This window comes from Condylura cristata, unplaced genomic scaffold, assembly GCF_000260355.1.
Source record: "Condylura cristata isolate star-nosed mole 26May11 unplaced genomic scaffold, ConCri1.0 scaffold00007, whole genome shotgun sequence".
Taxonomy (NCBI): domain Eukaryota; kingdom Metazoa; phylum Chordata; class Mammalia; order Eulipotyphla; family Talpidae; genus Condylura; species Condylura cristata.
The window spans coordinates 34930218-34954450 of NW_004567108.1; the positions used below are offsets into that span (position 1 = coordinate 34930218).

The following is a 24233-nucleotide window of genomic DNA, read 5'->3' on the forward strand; positions in this document are numbered from 1 at the left end:
GCCATGTAATCTGCAACAGATTTAAAAGTTATTCCATTGTTCCAGTTTTAAGATATATCTACATTCTCATGGAAACAAAACCCAAAACACAAGCATATAGCAGAGTATACATAGAACTGCGGTGGGTTTTGTCTAAGATGTCTTGGGTTCTTGAGAGGAAATTACAAACACTGCCAAAACATTAGAGAAAAATTCGTTTACATTCAACTCTAACATAATGACTTCAATACAATTTACAAGTGTGGAATGTCCAATAAGAATTATTTTGCCATTCCACATTTTTTCTATCAAACAATACTAAATGAATTGATCTTTTTTTTTGTTTAATTCCTGAGCAACATTTGCTTATATTTCATGATGTCTGCACTTTTTCACATAGAACTGGTTGGGTTAACACTCACTGATACACCTGCATTATTTACCCAGCAGTTGTAACTTCTAAATGAATGAATGGTTGCAACATGCTTAAGAACCTGGTTGTAGAAACTCAGTGTAATCTTTCAAAGGTTTCAGAGGCGTGTGTTTGTTTCTAAGATTCCAGGCAAGTTGTAGTATTTTGTTTTTCAGGATTACCACTTTTTTTTAATAACACCCTCACTTCTCTAACTCAGGTGTTTCATTATTCTAAACTTGTTTTGCCCTACTCAGACCTTATGATATTTTTCCTTTTCCCTTTCCCAACATTGAAACTGACCTGTTTCATGCTCATCATCTAATTGGCTATGACTCCTTCTACCTAATAGTTCCCTTTAACTATTACGGAACTCATACAGAATAGTATCTGGATTTTTTTTTTCCTTAGAAAGATTAATCATAATGGCTACGGCAGATAAAAATATAGTCTTAAGTAATACGCATGTCCTAAGTTGGAAAATTCAGAAATTAAATTTAGAAAAGCGTTAATCTTTTCTTCTTTTCACTGGTTCTTATTACTGGCCTATTAACCAAATGGATCAAAATCAACTCCATATGCTTGATACATATATAGAAGAGGATTTAAGAAGGGAAATTTTAAAAATCCAGTTCTCAAAAAGAATCTGACAAATTATCCAGGATTGAGAGCCATTCAAACTTAATAATTTCTATATGAACTGAAGTTTAAAGCCAATGAAAAACATTGCAGGAACACTGAATTTTTGATACTTCTCATATACAACTGAGCTGTTGAATGGTGCATGCTAACAAACATTTGTACCATATACAAATCTATCCACTGATAGGTTTTATAACACACAATTTCAAAACAGTAGTTTTCAACTAGATGTCATCATCAGGTTTAATAATTTTGTTTCAAGTTATCTTATAGTTCTGGAAGTCAAGAACAGTGAGTCCAAGTGGGTTTCATTGACCTAAAATCAAGATGGCAGCACAGTTCTGACCCCATCTGGAGACTATAGGAAAGAATCTGTTTTCTTTCCTTTTCCTGTTTTCAGAGGCTTCATACTTTTCTTGACTCATGACCCCTTCTGTTTTTAAAGCCAGCAATGGCTTTATGTATGTTTGATGTAGTATCTTTTCTCATACTACATCATTCTGATACTGCCCTTCCTGCCTCCCTCTTTCACTTTAGGGTGTGTGATTACATTGGGCCCACTCATATAAGGCAGGGAATGTTAAGTGTTTAATACCAAGTGTATTTGTAAGTGTAAGTAACTAACTCACTTCCACTATTAAGGCAACAGAGAAGACAAATTTTTTAAAACATGCAAAAAATTAGTATTGTCTAGGCTTACTATTATAATGCATAAGCATAAAGTTAAATAATAGTAGGAAATGCATAAAGTTAGCTAAGTTATAATAGGGAAAATTGCATTCAGGTTCTAAATAATGATGTTTTGATCGACAACAGACTACATATACTCTGGTGGTTCCAACTCTAAGCTAGGAACATAAATAATGTTGCATTCTTTAATAAGTAGTTTAAAATATTTTCATTAAAAAGATGGAGTATAAAATGACTTGGAGTGGGAGAGGAAGAGTTTAATCACATTATGGGCAGTATTTGATATTTAAATAATTTGTAGTAAATTATACATAATGATTTACTGTTACCATAGACTCAAACATAGGTTTAAGTAAATCATAGACTGAGTGTTGTTGCAAGACTAACAAAAAATAAAGTACACACTAAAATTTAGAATTAAAATACAGTGTTCAGTGAGTTGTGCTTTTAGATCTTTTAAAAATTTACTTTTCATCAAACTTGTATGTTTAGGAATCCCTGTTCTTAATACGAAATGACATTTTTCTGAAGAGATACAACATAAGAAGAGATGGGAAACTAGTATCTTATGTTTATTTTCCTGGATAACTTTTTCTTTGAGATATATGTGAAAGATAATCAAAGCTAATCTGTCTTACTATCAGACTTAGTGTTTTAAACCAAATGATTGATTTTACTTTTTTCTCCCTGGAAACTAAATATGAAGAGGAACCTAACTGTCCATTTCTGTCTCCTAGTAAAGTCTAAAATTAGAGGAATAGTGAACAAAAATAGTTTAATGAAAACAGCAGAATAGGAGATAAAAGTTAGATTTTGCAGTGAATTGGATGGAGAGTTAAGTAACCATGAATGGTAGGACAACATTTATGCCAGAGGAAATCTTGGAATGACTTACTGTGATTCTTTTCATGTTTTGTGTGGTAGCTTTCTTTTGTATACTCTTAGAGAAAACAAGCAAAATGTACAACAACTCAGTGATAAGGTGGGTGGGCAATATCCTGTATAGAAATGGCACTATGTTTTTGAGCTGGATTTATTTCTGGACACCAACCTTTTAAAAAGCAATGCATCATTCTCCATCCAACAAATGCCTGCCACAGCCAATAATATGTTGGCATGTCCATTTTCAGCTTCTAGTACAAAATAAATGAAAGCCAAGGACATTACAATTGGGAGGGAAAGAGAACTATTATTTAAAAGGCTTTTAAATGATGTCACTATATATTCTTTTAACAACATCCTCTAAAAGCCTTCAAAAAAACAGTCCCTTCCTCCCTTAGTTGTTAACAAAGGCTGTACTAGGGACTGCTCTTTAAAAGGCTGTTAAATGGTGATACTATATTTTTTAACATCAACATCATTTAGAAACCTTTTAGAGAACAGTCCTCTTCACCCACAACTAACACAGAGAAAAAAAGACATGGGGGAAGGGATTACTTTTTTAAAGGTCTTTGGATGGTACTATCAATAAACACAGAAATATTGTTTTAAAAGCCCTTTTCCAATGGTGATTCAACTTTTTGATACGTACTTTTAACCTCATGACCCTATGTTATCTGAAAGAACGGTGATTTAAAGTTGACTGAAAACTCAATTTACTAATAATCCCAAGAATGCCTTTTATTGAACAGCTTAAAAATCAATTTCACATATACAATCTCATTTTATCCTCACAACAATTCAGTGAAAGAGACAGGACATGTATAATTAGCCCCATTTTACAGAAGAGAAAAACAGAAACTTAAGTACGGTTGTGATTTAACTTAGAGTGTTGCCATATTAATGTCACTCAGTTGACAATATAATTCATGTCTCTTGACATCTGGTCCAGTGCCCCATCCAACTACCTTAGGTTACCTTCATTCTTTTAATGGTATTCTTCATTGCTCTTTTTGATGTAACTAGATACTGAGTTAATTTCTTAGAATTTGTGTAAAAGTTAGATTCTCTTATTTCAGGGCATCTTGCAAATCTAGAACCCTGAAGTCCAGTCCAGTTGTAATATTAATTGGCTTATACCAACACAAAACCAAGTATTTTGAATGTACAAGACACTTTTTTATATATATAGTACCTCACTGAACCCTTATAAAACAATTCTGTAAATTAGGTAGTATTGTCCTTTATTTTATACATTTCAGGCTCAAGAAGTTAAGTGGCTTTCTTCTCATTAAGTAACTTGAAGATCTTCTAATTTAAAATCTAGTGTTTTCTTTGTCACTATTGCTGACCCTATTTGACAAGAATAAAATCATAGCCTTTCTTGCCTCTGAAAAAAAGTGCTTAATATATCAAAAATAGGCATAACTGAAACACATGGGCCATTGTCAGAGTACAGACCTCTAGACCCCCATCCCAGGACTTGATCCAGAAAAATTCAGCCAGGTGACTTTAAAGAGAAGAAAACTGGATTGTCAGTTTTCTACCACAGGATTGGATTCCAAACACTTCAAATTTTCTGTGCTATAATCAAGTTCTGCTCCCCATCTCTATTTTCTTTTTGAAAAATTTAAAATATTTATGCACAGGAAAGAGAGTACACACACATTTACATGCACACATATGATATACATATGTGTGTGTGTGTGAGAGAGAGAGGAAAGAGAAAGAGTTAGGAGTTTTTATGGTTTCAAAAGACCCACATCCCCCTGTCTTGGGAATTTCTTGGCAAATTATGGTCCTCCTGACTGACACTTGGGGTATTCAAGGATCCTCTCCCCCTCTGTGAGAGTCAAAGAAAGTATCCCTAGAAGGACCCATTGTGTAAGATTAAAGTAGCTATAATAAAACTCCATTTCCAGTATATACATTAACTAAGCTGTACTTCTTTCCCTTCCTCTAGGAGTTCATCTAGATGAGACCCATATCCCCAGCTCAGTTAAATACAAACAGCATGGCCAGTTTTTCGATGCAGTGGTTCCATCTGTAAAATATGTAGAACAGCAACCAATTTCCCTCACATCCTTTTAGAAAATACTATTATATACCCTAGTTTTTCCCTGAGAATCTCCATTTGGATCTTGCTGTAGTGATATTCTCAGCATGTTATAATAATATACTCCATGTGACCTTACTCAGAATGTTCTATAATTCTGTCTCTGATGAAATCATCATTGCCAGCAAGATTGTTTATATGAAACTCCCAACTGTTGCTGCTAGGCCATAACCTTTTCATTCTCATATTTCTTCCCCTTATGAGGTCCATTCAATCTTGCTACAAACATTTCCCTTCCTTATTCTCATCTGGGGTTTTCTTAATCACTTACCCACATCCAGTGGAGATCTTGACATCACATATATTCTCCCTCCAATCCACTGTCATCCTGGGACATCTCAGTATACATACTGTTATCATATGCAACATGTAACTTCTCAGCCTCTTTATCTTTTTCATTCTAGTAACTTCACCTGCACTGAATTTCAGCCACACACTCTTCTATCTCAACTCTGAAATTCTTGCTTGTACCTAACATGTTCTGCAGACTGTTCACCCCAAATATTTTTATGTTGAGCCTGGATTTACAACCCTGACAGATGTTAGTTTATCCCATTTCACCCATATGAAAATTGATATTGATAGTATGTGAGTAACTTTTCTAGTGTTATAGACTTAGTAAGTTTTAAAGCCAGATTTTTAGTTCAAGTCTGGCAATCTTCAAAGCCTGGCATGTTCCACCACACCTTGCTGAACATATAAGGGAGAAACACTTGTTTACAGGAAGCTGTGGTATGGATTGGATTTTAAAGATAGGGTTTCCACTTAGAGTATGTTTCTGTAGTGTGGACAAGCAGAAGTAAGAAGGGAGTAAAAGATTGGGAGGGACACCAAAATGTTACTTATGGTTAAACAGGAAGGGGATTTTATTTATACGTCCATAGTGCTTAAAATTGTCAATAAACACACTACTTTTGCGATTTGGAAAAAAAAAATTCCTGCTTTAGCTGTCAGTGATCTGAAGTATGCTGGTGGTAGGGGGACAGTAACAAGGAAATGAATACAACAGACAGCTAATTAAGGGAAAGAAGGAGGCTATCAAAGATAATGCCAAGGTGATGGGCTTGATTACAATAAAGGACTCTTAACATTTTCTTTTCTTTTTTTTTTTCTAAAGATTTATTTATTTATTCGTACAGAACTGGGGTACAGGCCAGAGATGCGGAGGGTGAGAGGATTCACCAGAGACAGAGTGGGGTACAGAACAGGGAGATCGATAAAGTACACTGCTGAGGGGAGCAGCGGGCAGGCCAGGAGAAGTCTGCCTAGCCATGTGGATCTCCTCCAGAGCAGGCAGGGATCGAACTCATGAGGAAGTGGCTTAAGCTTCTTTGTGCTGTACTTTAACCTGCTGCGCCACCAGGGAGGGCCCAACATTTTCTTTTTTATATTTTGTCATGGATATTGTGAGAAAACAATAAAACTAAGATCAAATGATTATCACATCATGAAGTAACACAATACATAATTATTTTATGTTTATGCAAAACGTTCTGATTCTAGTAAAATTTATGGTAATAAATAATTGGAAACTTTCTGCTAAACACCTGGAAAACCAAGTTCTGTTTGTTATTAGCACCTTTAAACAAAAAAAATCAGAATAGTAAGACATACCTAAGAAAAGTATAATATGTATCTACCCATGGTTCTGGAACTATTTTTCCATGAATATGGTAAATAAAAGTGTATGGCCATCGGCCCTCCCTGGTGGCACAGCGGGTTAAAGCACAGCACTGAGAAGCTAAAGCCACTTCAGCATGAGTTTGATTCCCGCTTGCCCCGGAAGTGACCACATGGCCCAGCAGACCTCTCCTGGCCCGCCTGCTGCTCCCAGCAGTGTACTTCGTCGATCTGCCTGTTCTGCTCCCCACTCTGTCTCTGGTGAAACCTCTCGCCACCCTCTGGCCTGTACCCCAGTTCTGTACGTACAAATAAATAAATCTTAAAAAAAAAAAAGTGTGGCCATCATCCTAGATTTCAGATTTATAAAAATAAATTTATTAACAGTGATGTTTATAGATGTGCCTTTGGGGGAAGGGAAAGGTAGGATATTATTATAATTTCCTCCCCATCCAGAACCAGTTTAAATTCAATGTATCACATATTAGGAGGGTCAGAAAATGTTTTTTGTAAAGGAATAAGTAGTATCTGTTTTCTGTTTAGCCACTCAACTCTACCTTTGTAATCAAAATCAACCATAGACATCACTGAATAGATGTCACTCTATTCCAATAAAGCATTAATTATGGGCACTGAAATTTGAATTTTATAGAATTTTTGAGAGCACAAAAATGTAGTTTCTCTTTTTTAAAAAACCATTTTGTTGTAAAATGATTCTTAGCTATGCAGAAACAGTCAGAGGGCTGAATTTGGTCTGTAGGCATATTTTATTAGCACTTATTTTTCACAATGCATGAAGTGAGATGCTCACTAAATGTTTGTTGATAATGTATTCAGATCTTTCTGCAAATATATTTTTCATAATACATATTGATTATTACCAAAATAAGAGGTGAAAGAGTCTTACATTTTTCATAATATATACTGAATACTACACTAAAATATGAGAAATGAACACAATTACTTTCTGGAATACCTAAATTTACATATATAAGGAGGATGTTATCTTTAGAACTATATACTGTGTAAATAAACTAGTATTTGGTAGGAGATTGAGATGTATTTATTTGAGTCTTCGTTTATAGATAGGAATAAGCAAATTTTCCATTTGCTTTTTAAAATCATATACTAAATAGGAGGCTCAATATGTGGATTAAAAGTGAAAGACTTGTGTTGTTTATTGGGTAAGTAAGACAATACTGTAACTTTTTGCATTACATCTCATCAGTTGAGACATACTTTGCTTAAAATGTATTTAAAGATGAAATTGTATATCTGTTTACAACTTAATTTCTTTTCTGATCATTTTTATAAATCATCTAAGTACCTACTGCTATAAAATAAGCCAAAATACCTACTGCTATAAAATAAGCCAAACACAACTAGATAACAAAAAGAGCATTTTATATATTACAGATCTTCCTATTTTTGAAGTCCCAAACTAGAATAGATTAATAATACTTAAAAACTATTAGGTGACTAAATGTGGATTAAAAGATAAAAGGCTAGAAAACATTGTTTTCATAAAGCCTTTCATGGGATTGTCATCTCTGAAATAGTAATGCAGTTGTTGAACAGGCTTTATTCTTAGGCACTTACTTGAAACTCCATGTTTTATTTTTCAATTCTCATTTAAATTTTATAATTCAATCATTTTGAACAGCTATTTTCAAAAGAAGTTTTACAACTTTAATCTTAATAATCTCAAAAAAAAAGCAGACATGCTATGTCATAAAATAACTATTAGTGACTAGTTTGTATCCTATAAATCTAACTTGAGTTGATAATATGGTCCATTACCAGCTAACTGCACAGAGTATTTTTCATTTTACACTCTTCAGTTACTTTTTAGTGAAGTGTTAAAAAATATGAAGCTTTTCTCCCCTCTAAAATTGCACGCTGTCTGTCTGTTATTAGGGAGATAACAGCTCTTATAAATGTTTCAGTAAGCGCTAAGTAGACAGTTATGTGCACTCTCATTCCACGCTTATTTGCTTACTGTAATAAACTGATAAAATATGTGTGGTTTGTCTCTGTGTATCTACAAGCATCATGAGTCACATAGATTTCCTTTAGAAATAATGTTGTGTCTGCAGAATTGATTGGTTATTTTCACAAACCATCTAAAGGTACACAAACGACTTTTATTATTTAAACATATGCTGTAGAAAGATTTGTAGCGTATTATCTCATCGTTACTTGATGCTTTTTGTTCTGTTAACTCTATAAGGGGGCTTTTTATTTTGGAGATATTATAGTTAGTGAGCTAATTGCTTCCTCAAGAATCATAAAGAGGATAACCTGTATCATTTGCTTGTAATGCAACTAGATTTTTAATTCTTTGAACATACTAGCTAAATAATTAAATCAAAACTAATACTGCCAAGTCTTATCTTTCATATGTCCCTGTTTATACAAGTTTTGTTATTTAATGGGAAATAGTTACCTAAAGCTAGATTTTTAAAATTATTTATTTATATGTATTCTTTTTTTTTTTTTTTTACATTATTTACTTTCTTTTCTCAGGTGTAGTCCCCATAGAATTTCCACCCCACCAGGTCACCCATGCACCAGAACCATAGTCCTTTGTGCTGCTCTTCCAGCCCTCATTTTGATCCCTCTTCCTCCCCTGCAAAATGTAAAACTAGATATTTTATTAGATACTCTAATGTAAAACTAGATATTTTAATAATTAGTGTTTGTACTGTAGACATCTTCCCACTTAGTAAGTTGTTCTTTGTATATACCTTCAAGAAATACAGTATTTCTTTGCTTACAATTATATGTAAGAGAAATTTTCTAGTGGAGCCATACCCTAAACCCAACAAATACTAATATTGATAGTGCCCACTGTGTTCACAGTATGCTGCTATAAATATGTAATATTTTTTAGAATAGTGTTATAATTGAGCACTCATATCAAAAGAGGTATAGTTAGGACCAAAACTGTAAGTGTATTATCTGTAAATCTCTATAAAAATTTAAAAAGTGAGATTATATTTTGAGTTCTGAAAATTGTAAAATTATGTTTTATGCATTGAACATTCAAGTGGGAAATAATTGTGAGACATAATAAACAAATTAGATACAGACATTATGTTAGGGAAGTATTAAGTGGCTGTGGAAAGGAAAAAGGAAAAATTCAGAAAAAAAGATGCAAATGGGTTAAGCTTTATGAAGAAGGAAACATTTGTGCAAAGATATATCAGAGCTGGGCCATGTGATTATTTGGAGAAAGTACATTTCCAGTAGAGGAAACTAATGCCTAGTACATAAGGTAAAAGTGTAACTGGAGTGCAAGGAATAAATAGCAGGGAAGTCAGGGGAGGCTTGAATAGAATGAGCCATGGGTTTCAGAATAATAGGAACTGAGGCCAGAGAAATATATCACAAAGGAAACCTATATGGGACATTATAGACTTTTAAAGAATTTTTGACTTTTACTCATTGCATTTGGAGAGTTTTGAGCAGAGGACTGACATGATATAATTTTATTGATAGAACACTGTGTGGTACTTAAGAAATCCATAGAGAAAATTAACCAGGTTATTAATTTCATTTTCATAAAAGGAAATCAAAAGAAAAATGTTTCTACTATTTAAAGCAGTGTTCTCATTAACAAAGCCCCTCTGTTGCCATTGTGCAAGATTTCAGAAAGGCACCCTTGAATATAAACTGTATTGTTAGCTCATATTCAACCCCCACACTGGCCATTATATTTACAGCTATACATGATAACTTTACTAAGGTTAATTTAGTTAGGAATAAGTGGCTTTAGGAATTGTTACATTACCCACCTCCAAAAGTAAGAGGGTATCAAGAACTGTGAAGGGTATGAGAGGTTATTCCTTTGCAAGCTAACAAGTTAGCCTGGTACAATGGAACTGTTACAGGACAGGAGATGCCTTTGTCAGAAACAGGGAAAGTTTATTTCACACAGCAATAGCAGTAGCTAGAGTCACGTCATATGCATCATTCCTTGAGGTTTCATTTCCTGTGGGATAATACTTTGATGGTCAGGTGATGCCTGCCCATGCAGTGCTTTGCTTTATGGCAAAAATAAGAATAAAAAAAAAATTTAAAACCTGTGTAGAAGATGCTGATCTCCTATAAGGGACTGTTAACAAACAGTCTGCTGTACAAACATCCTTGAAAAGATTTCAGAAGTAAAGTTATTAATGCCTTTTCCCTGAAAATATGCAGAAACATATGCAGAGACCTGTGGAGAATTGTTCCACAACAATAGAGTAAGGCAGGGAGGAAGGAAATACATCAGGGGTCAGCAAACTTTTTCTGTAAAGATGCAGATAGTAATGTTGGGCATTGTAGCTTCTTAACTTTACCATTGTAGAACAAAATGGCAACCACCTAAAATATGTAAAGAGTGAATAAAATCAATAAAACAGGCAAAGGCTATATTTGGCCTATGGGTTCCAGTTTGCTGATCCTTGCCTGAGATGATCTGTTTCGTTCAAAGTTGTGAAATACCTATTTTTTTCCCTTAAATCCTCATTTTTACAGCCCAAGTCTAGGTCATTTTGTATTTAATTCACCTTTTTTACCTTCATTCACAATGGGTGGCATCTAAAATATGAACTGTCACAGATTTATGGATATTTTTCTGGCTGTAACTATTTACTAAATATTGAAATAAAGTCTTGCCTTCCTTTCAAAATAAGTTAATTACATGTGTACAGTATAAAGGATTTGTGGAATCTAGTGCTTTGATTGAATAAAATATTACCTGTATAATTGTAGATATTGGAATCTTTGGCTTAATACCATTTGTATGAGCTTAGAAAACAGGATTAAAAAAAAAAACATTTTCAGTTAGGCTTTTTTTAGTTTTTAACAAATATATATTACCAGGAAGCCATTTATCATGTTGTTTATTGTGGAAGAAAACACAGACTTCTGTATTAGAAGGAATAATCTTTGAGAATTGTCAGGGCTTGTTTTAAATGTTGAATTCATTAGGGGCGGGAGGTGCTTCTTTAACTGCTTAAGTGGAAAGAATGAATGGGAAAAATTACACTGCACATCTCTTTACATCTTTTTAACTATTATATTCAAGGTGCAAGATTTTTAGATAAGATAGAAGAAAATAAATGTTTGGTCTGTGTCTCCCAGGATTAGATTGACAAAAATCAATAAACCAACCAAGACATGTTGATAGCATTAAATGACTAAAGGCATACCTTCTAATCACCTCCTGTATATTTAGAATGCTAATTACTACCTGCTTGGAAACCAAACTTTTTGTTCTGCTTTTCTCATGTAACTATACTTGCCTTTCTCAACTTTACTTCCCCAAATTATATACAGTCTAAACTTCTATGAGGTTTCAGAGGTAAAACTGGCTATATCAACATTTATTTTACAAAAACTGTCTTTCAATGAAAAGTAAGACTATTACTGTCTTGAGTACACTTAGCATCTAATTAAGGAAATACTGAGAAATACAATCATCCTGGTAAAGGCTTGTCATATCCGCAGAACATTGGAAATTTTGAAGAATGTTTTTGTTGAGTATAAATCTATAAGTATAAATATGTTTGTGTGTGTATTCTTATATTAACAAACATGCATGTCCATTGCTTATTTTTTTGATGGCCATTGTCCTCTGAATGTTCACTGCTCAGGATTACTCTCTTGTTACACTAACCAACCCCCAGAATTTATGAAGGACGTAAAACTTAGTGTAAGCAATGGAACAGGAGATTTTGAAAATAAATTATATATAAGAAAAAGAACCTTAGAAGTGAAGTGCCTAGAAACTTAAAAAGCTAGACTGTTATTATGGGAAGAGTGACATAGAATGAAAAGATCAGATGCCCCATCATATAGCTAAAATTTTTTATTTAGCCAATTACTGTTTTTTACAAATTACTTCATAAAATTTTTAACTCTCCCTCATAAGTTAAGCTTTCAGAAAAGGAATGTTATATTTGAATGATGTGTAGAAGGCACTGTTTATAATTTTTTATATGTAATATTTAACTAGAAGTTTTGTTGAACTTTAAATTATTAATATTATTTTTCATTTTATTAAGTGCTAGTGGTATAGTAAAACATGCTTAGTAGGTTAATATGTACTCTTACAATGATAATAGATAACCTGGTTTGGTAGAGAACAGTTTTTAAGAAAAAAATTTTGATTAAACCTATTTAATTTACAAATTGATTTTTTTAAACCTGCCCATGGTAGGCCAGGCCACATTTAACACTTTGACTTTGAATGAAAAGTTAGCTACCACATGGATTTTAGTGTAGGCTGTTTCTTCACTTAAGGTACCTGTTCTTAATTCTACTCAGTATTAACAGGAAACTTTTATTGAACGCATCTGTATTCAGTAAAAGGATAAATAGTTGATTAGCCAAAAATAATGTTTGGGAGGAGGAGGGTAAGGCTAACTTCGTTTTGCTAAATGATTGAATCACAATGTAGGATGATGGGAAACAAAACAATATGGTGCTGGTTAAACAACTTATTCAAGACCCAAAAATGTCCCAAATTCATAAATAGAATATTCACATTTATAGATTACTGAGGAAATGCAAATCTTTAAATAATGTACCATTGGTTAAGTGTTTGGAGAAAAATAATTAAATGTAGACTCAATACTCTAAATCTGTTCCATATGAATTAATAAATTAAAACCAGGAAAGTTATAGAAGAAAATATGAGTCAATAGTTATTGAATTTCAAAATAGAGAAGATTTTTTTTAATCATTAAGCAAAGGATAAAGTGTAGCCTGCAGTTTACAGTAAAAGATACTCATAGTGTGGCCCTCCCTGGTGGTGCAGTGGTTTACAGCACAGCACTAAGAAGCTAAAGCCACTTCAGCATGAGTTTGATCTGCTACTCCGGGGGTGATCCACATGGAGCTGCAGACCTCTCCTGACCCACCTGCTGCTCCTCTCAGCAGTGTACTTCATCCATCTTCCTGTTCCGCTCCCTATTCTGTCTCTGGTGAAGCCTCTCACCACCTCTGCACCTCTGGCCTGTACTCCAACTCTGTATGCACAAATGAATAAATCTTTTTAAAAAAATACCCAAGGTGAAAATGTTTTGGGAGTCAAAATTAGAAATAAAGGTTAAAGGTGTTCATCATTGGCAGATTATACTATTTTATAGTTCAGAAGTCTGAGAAAATCAGAACTAGTAAGAAAACTTAAAAGATATCCAAATATAGAGGTTAGACTTAGGGGGAAAAATAACCAATTTATAACCTCTTCCAAAAAGAATACATAAATGGCATTATTGTCTAATTAGACATATATTGTTGAGCTATTGTAATACATGTCTTCAGAATACCGAAAATTTGAATTCTGTTTTGAAGTCATTTATTATACATTTTATATGACTTAATGTCTTTCTGTGTGATGTCCTACTAGTATTTGTTATTGTGGTTTATATAAAACTTTAGGGAACGAGGGAGTTTTGTCATAATTTTTTGTATATTTTCCAATATACAATTAATTAATCTTTTTTCTTTTTCCATTGTACAACAGGTTAGTACTCCTGTCTTTGTGCCAATGAAAACCCATGCGTTGCTTCATCGAATGAGTGGAAAAGGACTGGCTGCTGATTATTTCTTTCCAAGACAACCTTGTATTTTTGGTGATAAAATGGTCTCTGTACAAATAACTTTGAATAATACCACTGATCAAAAGATAGAAAATATCCACATAGGGGGGAAAAAACTTCCTATAGGCGTGCAGATGCACGCTTTTGATCCAATAGGTAAGTATTTTCATTTATAACTTGAACTATATTTGATAATTAAATGTGTTCATTCAAAAAGTAAAGTAGAATAGATATTTTTATTGACTACTTAGTATATTCAGTTTGTATTCGTTTTTCCTTTATAAACTGAATTATCAGAAAAGGTAAATAAGCACATTTCTTTGTCCTTTGTGAATCTGGTGCTTGCAAAGGGAATATTAGTACTGATGAAATGGTAGTTCTGAAGAATCAAAATTGTCTTTCATTTATCTGTCTTCCCTGCCTCTCTACTGGTCAGTTTCATTCCCTGCATAACTTTACTCTGTTTTTCAAGTACAGTGCCTCTTCACCCCTGCTCCCTTTCACTTTCCATAAATTGAAAAATACTTAGCTTCCTTTCCAGATGTATAATGTAGTATCACCCAAAGTATATCACTGGTTTTTATACACATCATGCTAAAGGTGGTTGATTATTGGTGCATTGGTGGTGGGCATGGTGTGGTGTGGTAACAGAAAAGGTATCATTTTATACCCCTAAATCATATACAGTGTAGTAAACCAGTATGACAATTTTTAAAAATACAGCTTTTTTAAAAAAGAAAAAAACTATTTAATCTGGCATTGTTATTTTAAAAAAACACTATTTCTACTTTCAAAAGCAAACCCACAAATCTTGTTTTTTTGGACTAAAGCAGTATCAGCAATGTGAGCCTTAATTTCCACATGGAACACCCCACCTAAGGCTGAGCAGGGAGCCCCCGTGTACCATGTGCTTCCCACTTGACATCAGTGCTCATTATATCACATCATCTCCCCAACTGAGCATCACTCTTCTATTTGGGGCCCTTCCATTTGATAAAAATGTTAACCAAAAAGTCACCTTTTAAAAAACTAAACATAACAGTTGTCTTGAACTTAAAATGTTTAAAATGTCTCTCTGTTTTGTGTAAGTGGACATAGTCCTAAGGGTTAGTTGGAGAAAGCTCCAGGTAGAAATATCAACTAAAAACAATACAAGGTGTATGTTACGGAATCCCTGAATTGTGACCATGACAAAGCTCCAGATAGTTCCTTTTTCAGTGAATAAAGACTTTTGACAAGGATGAACTCAAACTTAGTCACTGTGCTTTCTTTATTCATTCCCTGTAAGTCATTCTTCGTGTTATTTTTGCACAAAGGAATAAAGCAATTCCTAATAGATGAAATGTGGTAGACTTTTATAAGCCACCAAAGAAAAGTGGAGTTAAAGTAAATTGATTTCAAACCCACTTAATACCCTTTAAAAAATAATTGGGCAGCTAAGACCATATAAGAATAAATAGAGAACAAAGTGTTCTGATTTTTATTTTGTAATATTGCTAAGGAAATATTCAAATTTGTGTTTCTTTATTGCTACAAATCTGAAATTCAACCTTTTTTACTTAGTTAAAAAATTAGTTTAGTTTAAGAAGTGTCAAGCAGCTGATAAATGAATTGTCTGAAGGTTGAAAATGTTATCCAAAGGTTAAAACAGTAGAACAGTATTAACATTTCTTTGAGCTGTCATAATGAGTTGATGAGTTGACCTTTTGTTCGCCTATGTAGAATAGAAGAAATAAATATAATAAATCTCATCGTGGGGCCCTAACATAGAAATAAAATAATGATTGTATATGATTGCCTCAGGACAGGCCAGCAATAGACTTTTCTGTTCTTAGGCAGATTTTAAAACTAATGTTGCATTTGTTTTGTTGGCACTTACTAAACACCCTCAAGATAAAGTTCTTTCCTATGCAGTTTATTTGTATGTAATATTACCTATTTTCTTTTTCTTTTTCAAATAGATGACAGTAGAGTTACAGAGTATAACACATTTTAATTAAGTCTTCCAAAACCATATTAAGCATACAAGAAGGAAAAAATAATTGTATTTTCCACTTTTTGTGAAATAAGGGACATAAGATATTTGGTTTACTTTAAAAGAATATGTGTGTTGGGTGACTTGGTGATCGGAAACCCACAGGGATTACAATTGAGATGGAAAAAAATGTACAAAATGATGTAAAAATAAACTTTTGTAAAATTAAAAAAAAAAAGAGTATGCGTGTATATTAAGGAATCCAACTGCTTTTTGGTCACCATGCTCCTTTCTCTTAATATGTAGTGGATTTTGCTCTGTCTTTAGCAGGAATTTATAAAAATTCCTTCTATGAATGTTAGGAATAAAGAGCCATTATTTCCTCCAGAGACCAGGAACATAACACACACACACATATGCTTAGACTCTCTGAAATATTATTATTTTCAGTGACTTTATATTAACAATTGAAAATTTGAATTCAGCGAAGATTTTTAGTGATTACTCATATATGATGTCATTTTTCATTATTTGTGTTGTGCTATATATAATAAGTTCAGCATCTTGCAGCCAGTTCAGTGTAATCATTTCATGTATATGGCAGTATATCCGGGAGCAGTATCTTTTAAAAAAATGCATAAAGCATATAGTTTCAATATATTCTCAAGTATTTTTTCCCCTTACATCATTGTTCATTTTTGCATATTATTTGAGTTCTTCCTTAAGGTGTAGTCCATGTAGTTTTCCCACCACCATATCACCTATGAACTATCACTATAGTCCTTTGTGCTCCTCCCTTACCTGGTTTTATGCCTCTCTCTCTCCTCCTTGCTATATGCCTCAGACCTATGGTCAGTTTGCCAATCTGTCTTTTTCCTGAACCTTTTTGTTCAGTTTCTCTATGTCAGAAACAGTATCTAAATGCACTCACCTGATTTGAGTATCCAGAAACAGACATCTAATTGAGTAAATTTGCCCAGTTTAATGGGCATCAAACATTATATAAATCCATTTATGAATAATTTTATGCTGATCACTTTGTTCTTGAAGCAGTCTTATAATAAAACATACCATTGATCATGCCCTGTTCTCCAGAATTAGCATGGCACTAAGCTCACAGTTAATTATGCTAAGAATGAAGGGAGTATCAAACTATGCCAAAGAGTACTTATCAACAAGGCATCTTGAGTGTTGCAAACCCACCGAGGGTTGTGCTGACTGCTACGTTCACTCGGATCTTAGGAGACTCAAAGAGCAAAAGGAACTGAAGCAGGAGCCTGGGGTCTGAAGTCTGTTTAGGACTGCCCATTGGTATATAGGGTCTGTAAGTGCAGGGAAAAACAGGATATGTGCCCGATGCAGGGGGTGGGGTGCATGTTTGTACCAGACCTAGGGGCTTCTTGTAGCTTCTGCTTGATACAAAGCAGTGGGCTGCAGCTATTTGCAGGACAGAGTGCACTGTGCTCTGCTGGCTTGTTTGTTGGCCTTACTAGGGAGTGTGCTCACCCATGCACAACATTAGCCAGGACCGACAGGTGCACTTGAGGTCCTGAAGAGTTAGCCACACTTGAGACTATCATTTTGTCAAGTGAAATACAAGGATACATGATGTAGAGAGATCTAAATCATTACCTGTCGGAGGTGTGAACTGGTAAAGTATAACTTTAGGAGAAATGCAAGAAAATTACTGTTACAGTTATTTACTCTAAAATAATACCTTTTTGCCTAAGATTTAAGCATCAAGACTTACGGTCCTTGAATAGAATCCTGGTAAATGTTTTAAATTTATTGAGCTCTTCTTTTGACCCATCTGTACTACCATCACTGTCATGGTTAGCATTAAATGGTAAATCATAGTAGAGTCATAATCTATTAGATTAAAGTGTGCTTGCTAATATGTAATCACCATAGCAAAATAGACACAGAATAGATAAAGCTGAATATAAAGATAATGTGTGGTACAACTGCAGTATCCTTATATTGAAGACCTTGAGCAAAGTAGGAATCAAGTGGGTGGTTTGTATTTAAGTAAATAATATACATAATAAATATTTATACTAAAATATATGTTTAGGTATTTAAGATTCCTCCATTATTCTATTGTACACAAATAATAAGCAGAATATAATTTTGTTGTTTGTCTTAATTTTTATCATTTTCAACTGAAAAACACCAGTTTTGAACATTGATAGGTATTTTCCACATTTGGGTAGTTGATGATATTTCAGAAATTCAACATGTATAAAATATTAATATCACTATTTGTCTTCTCAAGATACTCTGATACTAAATTTTCTTTCAGTAATTCTCATAATACTGCAGTTAGGCTTACTGTTTTATCTCCTATTGTTGATAATCCCAGTTGTCCCGCTTAATTTCTGCGTAGAAGTTAATTTCTTCCAGCTCTCCTTTAATTTTTATTTTAAATTTTAGATTTTTTTTAACCAGTGAAAATTCGGACTGTTGTTTAAAATTATATATAGCATAAATAGTTCATAGTTTTAAATACATAGCCTCTTAAAATTACCCAGAGACCAATTCACTTGTTCCACATAAACATATTTATTTCCTTCACAATTCCAGTGCCTGAAAGATATTATAATTCATATTTTTCAGGATGAGATTTATTTCTGAAACAAGTAGATAATGGAATATGAGTAAAGTTGTGAAAAAAGAAAGCCTTTGAGTAGAAAAATAGTAGTAAAATTACTTCATAATTTGTTTTAATAGTCTTAGTTTGAAATTGTTCTTATGAGCCAGTGTTAAATTTGACACTTAGAGCCAAACTACTAAGTTTCAGTGTTTAGTTTGCTGCTTTTTCACATCCTCCATGTTTTCATGTCTAAATTATCTTATTTCCTAGAATCTCTTGAGCCTGAGGGATCCATTACTGTTTCAATGGGTATTGACTTTTGTGATTCCACTCAGACTGCCAGTTTCCAGTTGTGGTAAGTTCAATTGTTCTCCTGTATTTTATATTACCTATAAAGTAATATCAAAACTAGACTTTCGGTAGCTTTTTTCCTACAGAGACAAAAACACTTAAACAAACATGCTTTTCTTTGGCAACATTTATATCACCATGGAATAATTTTACAAAATGTGTATGAGGTCTGTATTGTTAGCATTTGTTTCACAGCTAACTAGTATAGTCTATCATATGTGATTGAATTCATAGTTTGTTGGTTAAAATAAACTACTGCAAAATAAAATTTTAATTTAACTATAATTTTGAAAAAATCATGAGAAAATTCATGATGAAAATCCAGGAGAAATTTAAAACTTAATATTATTGAAATACCCAGAGAAGTTATCTTTTGAAATACCTGATATGTTACCTTGAGCTTCTTAAATAGAGAATTATTGATTCTCTCAGCACCTAAAACCCATATATTTTTCCCTTTAATTTATAAACTGCTCTTGATAAAAAAGGTTTTTTAGTTGAACACCAGCCGAAAGAGCTTTTCTGAGATTGGGTTTTGACATTGTTATTGCTTTTATATAATGTTTTCTACTTTTCTGATGAAATCCAGAAAACATGAGCAAATTAGTACAAAACTATATTCATGCATCTTTAAGAATTATACTTGAGCTCTTTGAATACTTTTTTTGATATGGGATATGATTTGTTATTTTGATTTGAGGCTGCTTTGTTTTTATTCTAAAAGAGTTGACACATTTAATTTATCCAAATTATAACTAGCTTAGAACAGAACTTTTTATTTTAAAAATCTTCTAGCTTAGGAAATAGACATGTTAAGTAAGTTTATAGGTTAAATATGGTGTACCTTTTTTAATATACCTTTTCAGTTTACCAGTAACTCCAGCCTATAATGTTGTACCATTTATTGCTGAAAACCTTCAATGATGAATATAAGCAATGTAGCATAACACATTGATTTTATGCAGATCATCACCTTTATGTTTTGGGAGGTCTGCGATATTAGTGATATATAAAAACTGATTACTTTTCCCAACATTGCCTAGTAATTGTTTATTATTTTTCTATTAGACAAACAACACAAATCAATATTACTGAGCACAAGACTATGAGTAACATCACTCTAAATAGATTTGCCTCCAACACCAGAGGTATATTCATTTTAATGATTTCAACAATGTGAGCCCAAAGACAAAGCTTTTGCATCAAGAGAGGGCAAAAGTAAGAACTAAAAATATTTTTTCTTATCAATTTATATAAAGAATCTTTTATATTTCTAGTAATGAAGTGGGTTTGTGGGGTTTTTTTTAAGTGCATTTTCATTACCAAAATTCTCTATACCATAGAATTCACACTTTGTTTTTTCACAATAACTAAGTCTCTTTAGACCAGATAAATATTTAGGTAGTGTTTGATTTTTATCCTAAATATATTTTTTTCTCAGTTTTTCTAAAGCTAAACTTTAGGAAAACGGTAAATTTATTTTACATAGAAAATAATCTTAGCTATTTTTAAGCATTTACATTAGTATATTTTTCTAGTGTGAAGTAAAATTATTTTTTAGATTTTATTAAGCATATAAACATGCTACATCAAAATTATTTTTTCATGCCATCCAAAAAGAACAGTTTGTCTTGCATCAAATGTAATTGATCCTGAAGCAGTGTAATCACAATTACTCACTTTCTTAATTGGCCTGCCCAAAATCAGAAAATGGAAACCGATCGACAGTGTTTAAATCAATAGCTTCATAGTAGTGTTAGAGGGGGTAGGGAGATAGTGGTAATGGGTAGATCAATTGGTCTTAGATGCCAATCACTGACTGTGCCTTTTGCATAGTAAATAGCACTTTTTGCTTAGTGATGTGCCTTATTCATCTTGGTTGTTCAATAAAAAAGAAAAAAAAAAAACAAGAATAGCTGATATTGGATTTTTTTCCTTGAAATACATTATACAAATCAATACATAAAATTATAGGTAATAAGAGTATCTTTGATAAGATGCCTTCAGAAATGCTGAGAACATGGATCCTAACCTTTCAGATGTACTTTAATTTATTAAAAGAAAAGGAACATGAGTAAAACGATCCTACTTTGGCCTCTAAATTAATTCTATACCATTAGAGTTATTGATACCTATATAGATGAATGAAACTATTGAAACTATTATTATTTAAACTATTATTTACTATTTATAATTATATGGACAGTAGATAATGACATATGTAGTTCTGCATTTAAATGGTCATCAAAGTATGCCCTTGGTTACATTTATTAAGATTGAAAGTATGTGTAATATTCATGAATACATCTCTAAAAGTAGATGCATTGTACATAAACAGGTCCATCCTTGGGATCAGCGAATATTAACATATTAACTGTTGAGAAAAATAATAAACTTGGGTCAGGTAGAGGACTGAGTACTAGCATCCACCCCTCCCAAAAGTCATTAAATAGCAGAAAATTTGTCATTTAAAAGAGGTTAAGTCTCAGCACTATGAAGCTATTAGGCACTTTGAAGCTATCAGCCACTGCAACTTGAGCTCTATCCCAGGCCAAGGAGCTGATGCACATGGCGCAGCAGACTTCTGTTTTCCCACCTCTCCCCTCAGCAGTGTGTTTCAATCTGCCTGTTCTGCGCCTCACTCTGTTTCTGGGGAATCCTCTCATCCTGCCCACCTCTGGCCTATACCCCACCTCTTGTGTGCATAAATAATTTAAAAAATCTTTCAAAAAAGTTTTTATAAAAAAGAATGGGCACTTAATAAAAAAGAATGCCATTAGCAGTTGGAAAGCAAATGGGAACACATAACCAATAAGAGAAAATAAAATCCACAGAGTAAAATGCTAATGTATTAAAACTACTATAATCATAAGAACAAACTTGGCAAAATATCAAGCACAAGTGAACATGTTGGGGGAAATAAGAATAAGAGTTATTGGGGAACTAAAGAACTACTTCCAAGCTCTAGTTCCCAAACCTTAACCACTAACAGCAAGTAAATATAAACATTTAATTGGAGGCATAAGAATTGTACTGTTAAGAAAGTGATCTATTTGCTTGGGGAGGACTTTTGGTTCAAGTTATAAGGAGCAAGAACTGGGGTGCAGGCCAGAGGTGCAGGGAGTGAGAGGATTCCCCAGAGACAGAGTGGGTAGCAGAACAGGCAAACTGACTGAAATACACTGCTGAGGGGAGCAGTGGGAGAGACAGGAGAGGTCTGTTGTGCAATGTGGGTCAGTTCCCTGACGTGGGATTGAACTTGTGCTGCAGTGGCTGCAGATAGCTTCATAGTGCTATGTTTTAATCCGTTGCACCAACAGGGAGAGCCCATATTGCTTGTTTTGCAAAAGGAAAAACTAGAAAATTCTAAGTATATACGTGGTGCTTTAAAACATAATGCCAAAAGAAATTTAGTAGATGCCTAACACAGCTGAATCAATTTATTGTTCTGAAAGGAGTCATTAAAATCAACTGTAATAGAGAGCAAAAAGACAGATGGAAAATATGAAAGGTTAAAAGCATCAATTCATCTAATAAGAGATCTAGGAAGAGGTGGAGATAAGAAATAATTAAAGAGTAATTAAATAAATTTTAAAAGAACATATTCTGTAACAAAAGAAATGTACAAACCTTTAGATTGAAAGGGCTATCAAATGCCAAATAAGATAAATGTGAATGACTATCTAAGACCACATGCTGGTGAAATTTTTAATAAGGATAATTTTCAATGCATTCTAGTATCTTCCAGAAAAGAACAAAAAGTTTTGTAATATATAATGTAGGAGCTAAAAGTGAGCAAGAATGTGAATAGAAACATATTTCTGATTATTGCTGTCATCATTTCTGGTGTCTGTACAGCAAAGAATATGACCTTTAAAATCTTGAGAAATCCAAATGGATGATTTTTTTTTAATGCATAAAAGAACTGGGGTGTAGTCAGAGGTCAAAGGGTACAAGGGTAAAAGGATTCACCAGAGACAGAGTGGGGATCAGAACAGGCAGGTCTACTGAAACACACTGCTGAGGGAGCAGAGGACAGGACAGGAGAGGTCTGCTGAGCCATATGAGTTAACTCCCTGGTGCAGTGGCTTCCCATAGCTTCATGGTGCTGAGACTTAACCCCTTGTGCTACAGGGGAGGTCCCCAAAAGGACACTTTTAAGACAGTGATTCCTTTCATTTACCACCCACAGATCCTTTCTTGAAAGGATTGCTCAGAAATATACTGTAGTAGATTTCTGCTACAATAAAATCTTAGACAGATAAACAGAATTTAAAAAGAATTCTAAATTCTAAAGAATTCTAAAGAATTCTACCTGTAAAATCTATCAGTGTGTAAAAATATTTGACAATGTAAAAAGTAAATTTTAAAAATAAATTGAAAGTAAAATGTTGACATAGACAAATGTGAGGGAAATGATGATATTCCTATTTTGTCAGGAAAAGTGATTAAAAGCAAAATGTTTAAATATGCTAAAATATTAAAATAACCACTGACATAATGGAAATGTCATGAATTAGTAACCTTCAAATAACTAACAGTGAGAAGAAAAGAGATGGTTAAAACCTGATCAGTTTAACAAGAGGGTTGGGAGAAGAAAACATACTAAATAAGCTAAGATTGTTGGAAAGGGACCATGCACATTGTCATTTTTCAACTTTTACTATAAGTTAATTACTATATGTTAAGAACAAAATGCAGTATATCTATAAGACCTTTTTCTAAAAATGGCATAGAAAAATTAAGAATTTTTCTATAAAATATGTGTGTATGAGTTAATTAGAAAGATAATAAGAAAAAATAGAAATGAACTCTGTTTACATTCTGATAAAGTTTAGCCTTTTTATTCCTAATTTATAGTTTTCTAGGAAACCATTTCATCAAATATTACAATTTCTTGGTATAGACTTATGTATACTTTGCACTTTAGAAAATCTGTGCTTTTTCTTGCGTGTCTCTTTTCTATTTTTTCTTAAATGTTTTCTTTTTTCGTTAAAAGTAATAAAATATTTTTTCTATTTTTTATAGACCTTATAAAATATCTTTTAAAAACAATATATATTTTTTGTACTCTTGAGACAAAGATCCCTTTGCAAGCATATATACATCTTAGATCAAGTTTGATAAATTACTGAAATTATGTGTTTGTGTGTATATCTATCAGTATGTCTTTCTAAATATCTACTTACCTGCTTTTTTTGTCAGTTTCCCTCAGAATTTTACTTTATAGAATATGTGTCAGTTTCTCTCAGAATTTTACTTTATAGAATAACACTGGTTTATAAACTGGATATGATTGACAAGTATAAAATAATGTGTATTACCATACCAAACCTAACAGCTTCACAGTGCTTCAGCTTAACCCCTTGTGCCACCAGGGAGGC

The 24233-nt window shown here is 33.1% G+C and overlaps 1 protein-coding gene across 2 annotated transcripts in view; it reads left to right on the plus strand.

Annotated features, from left to right (window-relative positions):
- The window catches only part of AP3B1 (adaptor-related protein complex 3, beta 1 subunit), a 191498-nt gene that overhangs the window by 148253 nt on the left and 19012 nt on the right, over positions 1-24233 (plus strand). For both annotated transcript variants that reach the window (XM_004678186.2, XM_012721952.1), the window contains exons 23-24: positions 13855-14086; positions 18769-18853. In XM_004678186.2, the coding sequence (XP_004678243.1) occupies positions 13855-14086; positions 18769-18853 (317 nt within the window). The remainder of the gene's footprint in view (positions 1-13854; positions 14087-18768; positions 18854-24233) is intronic.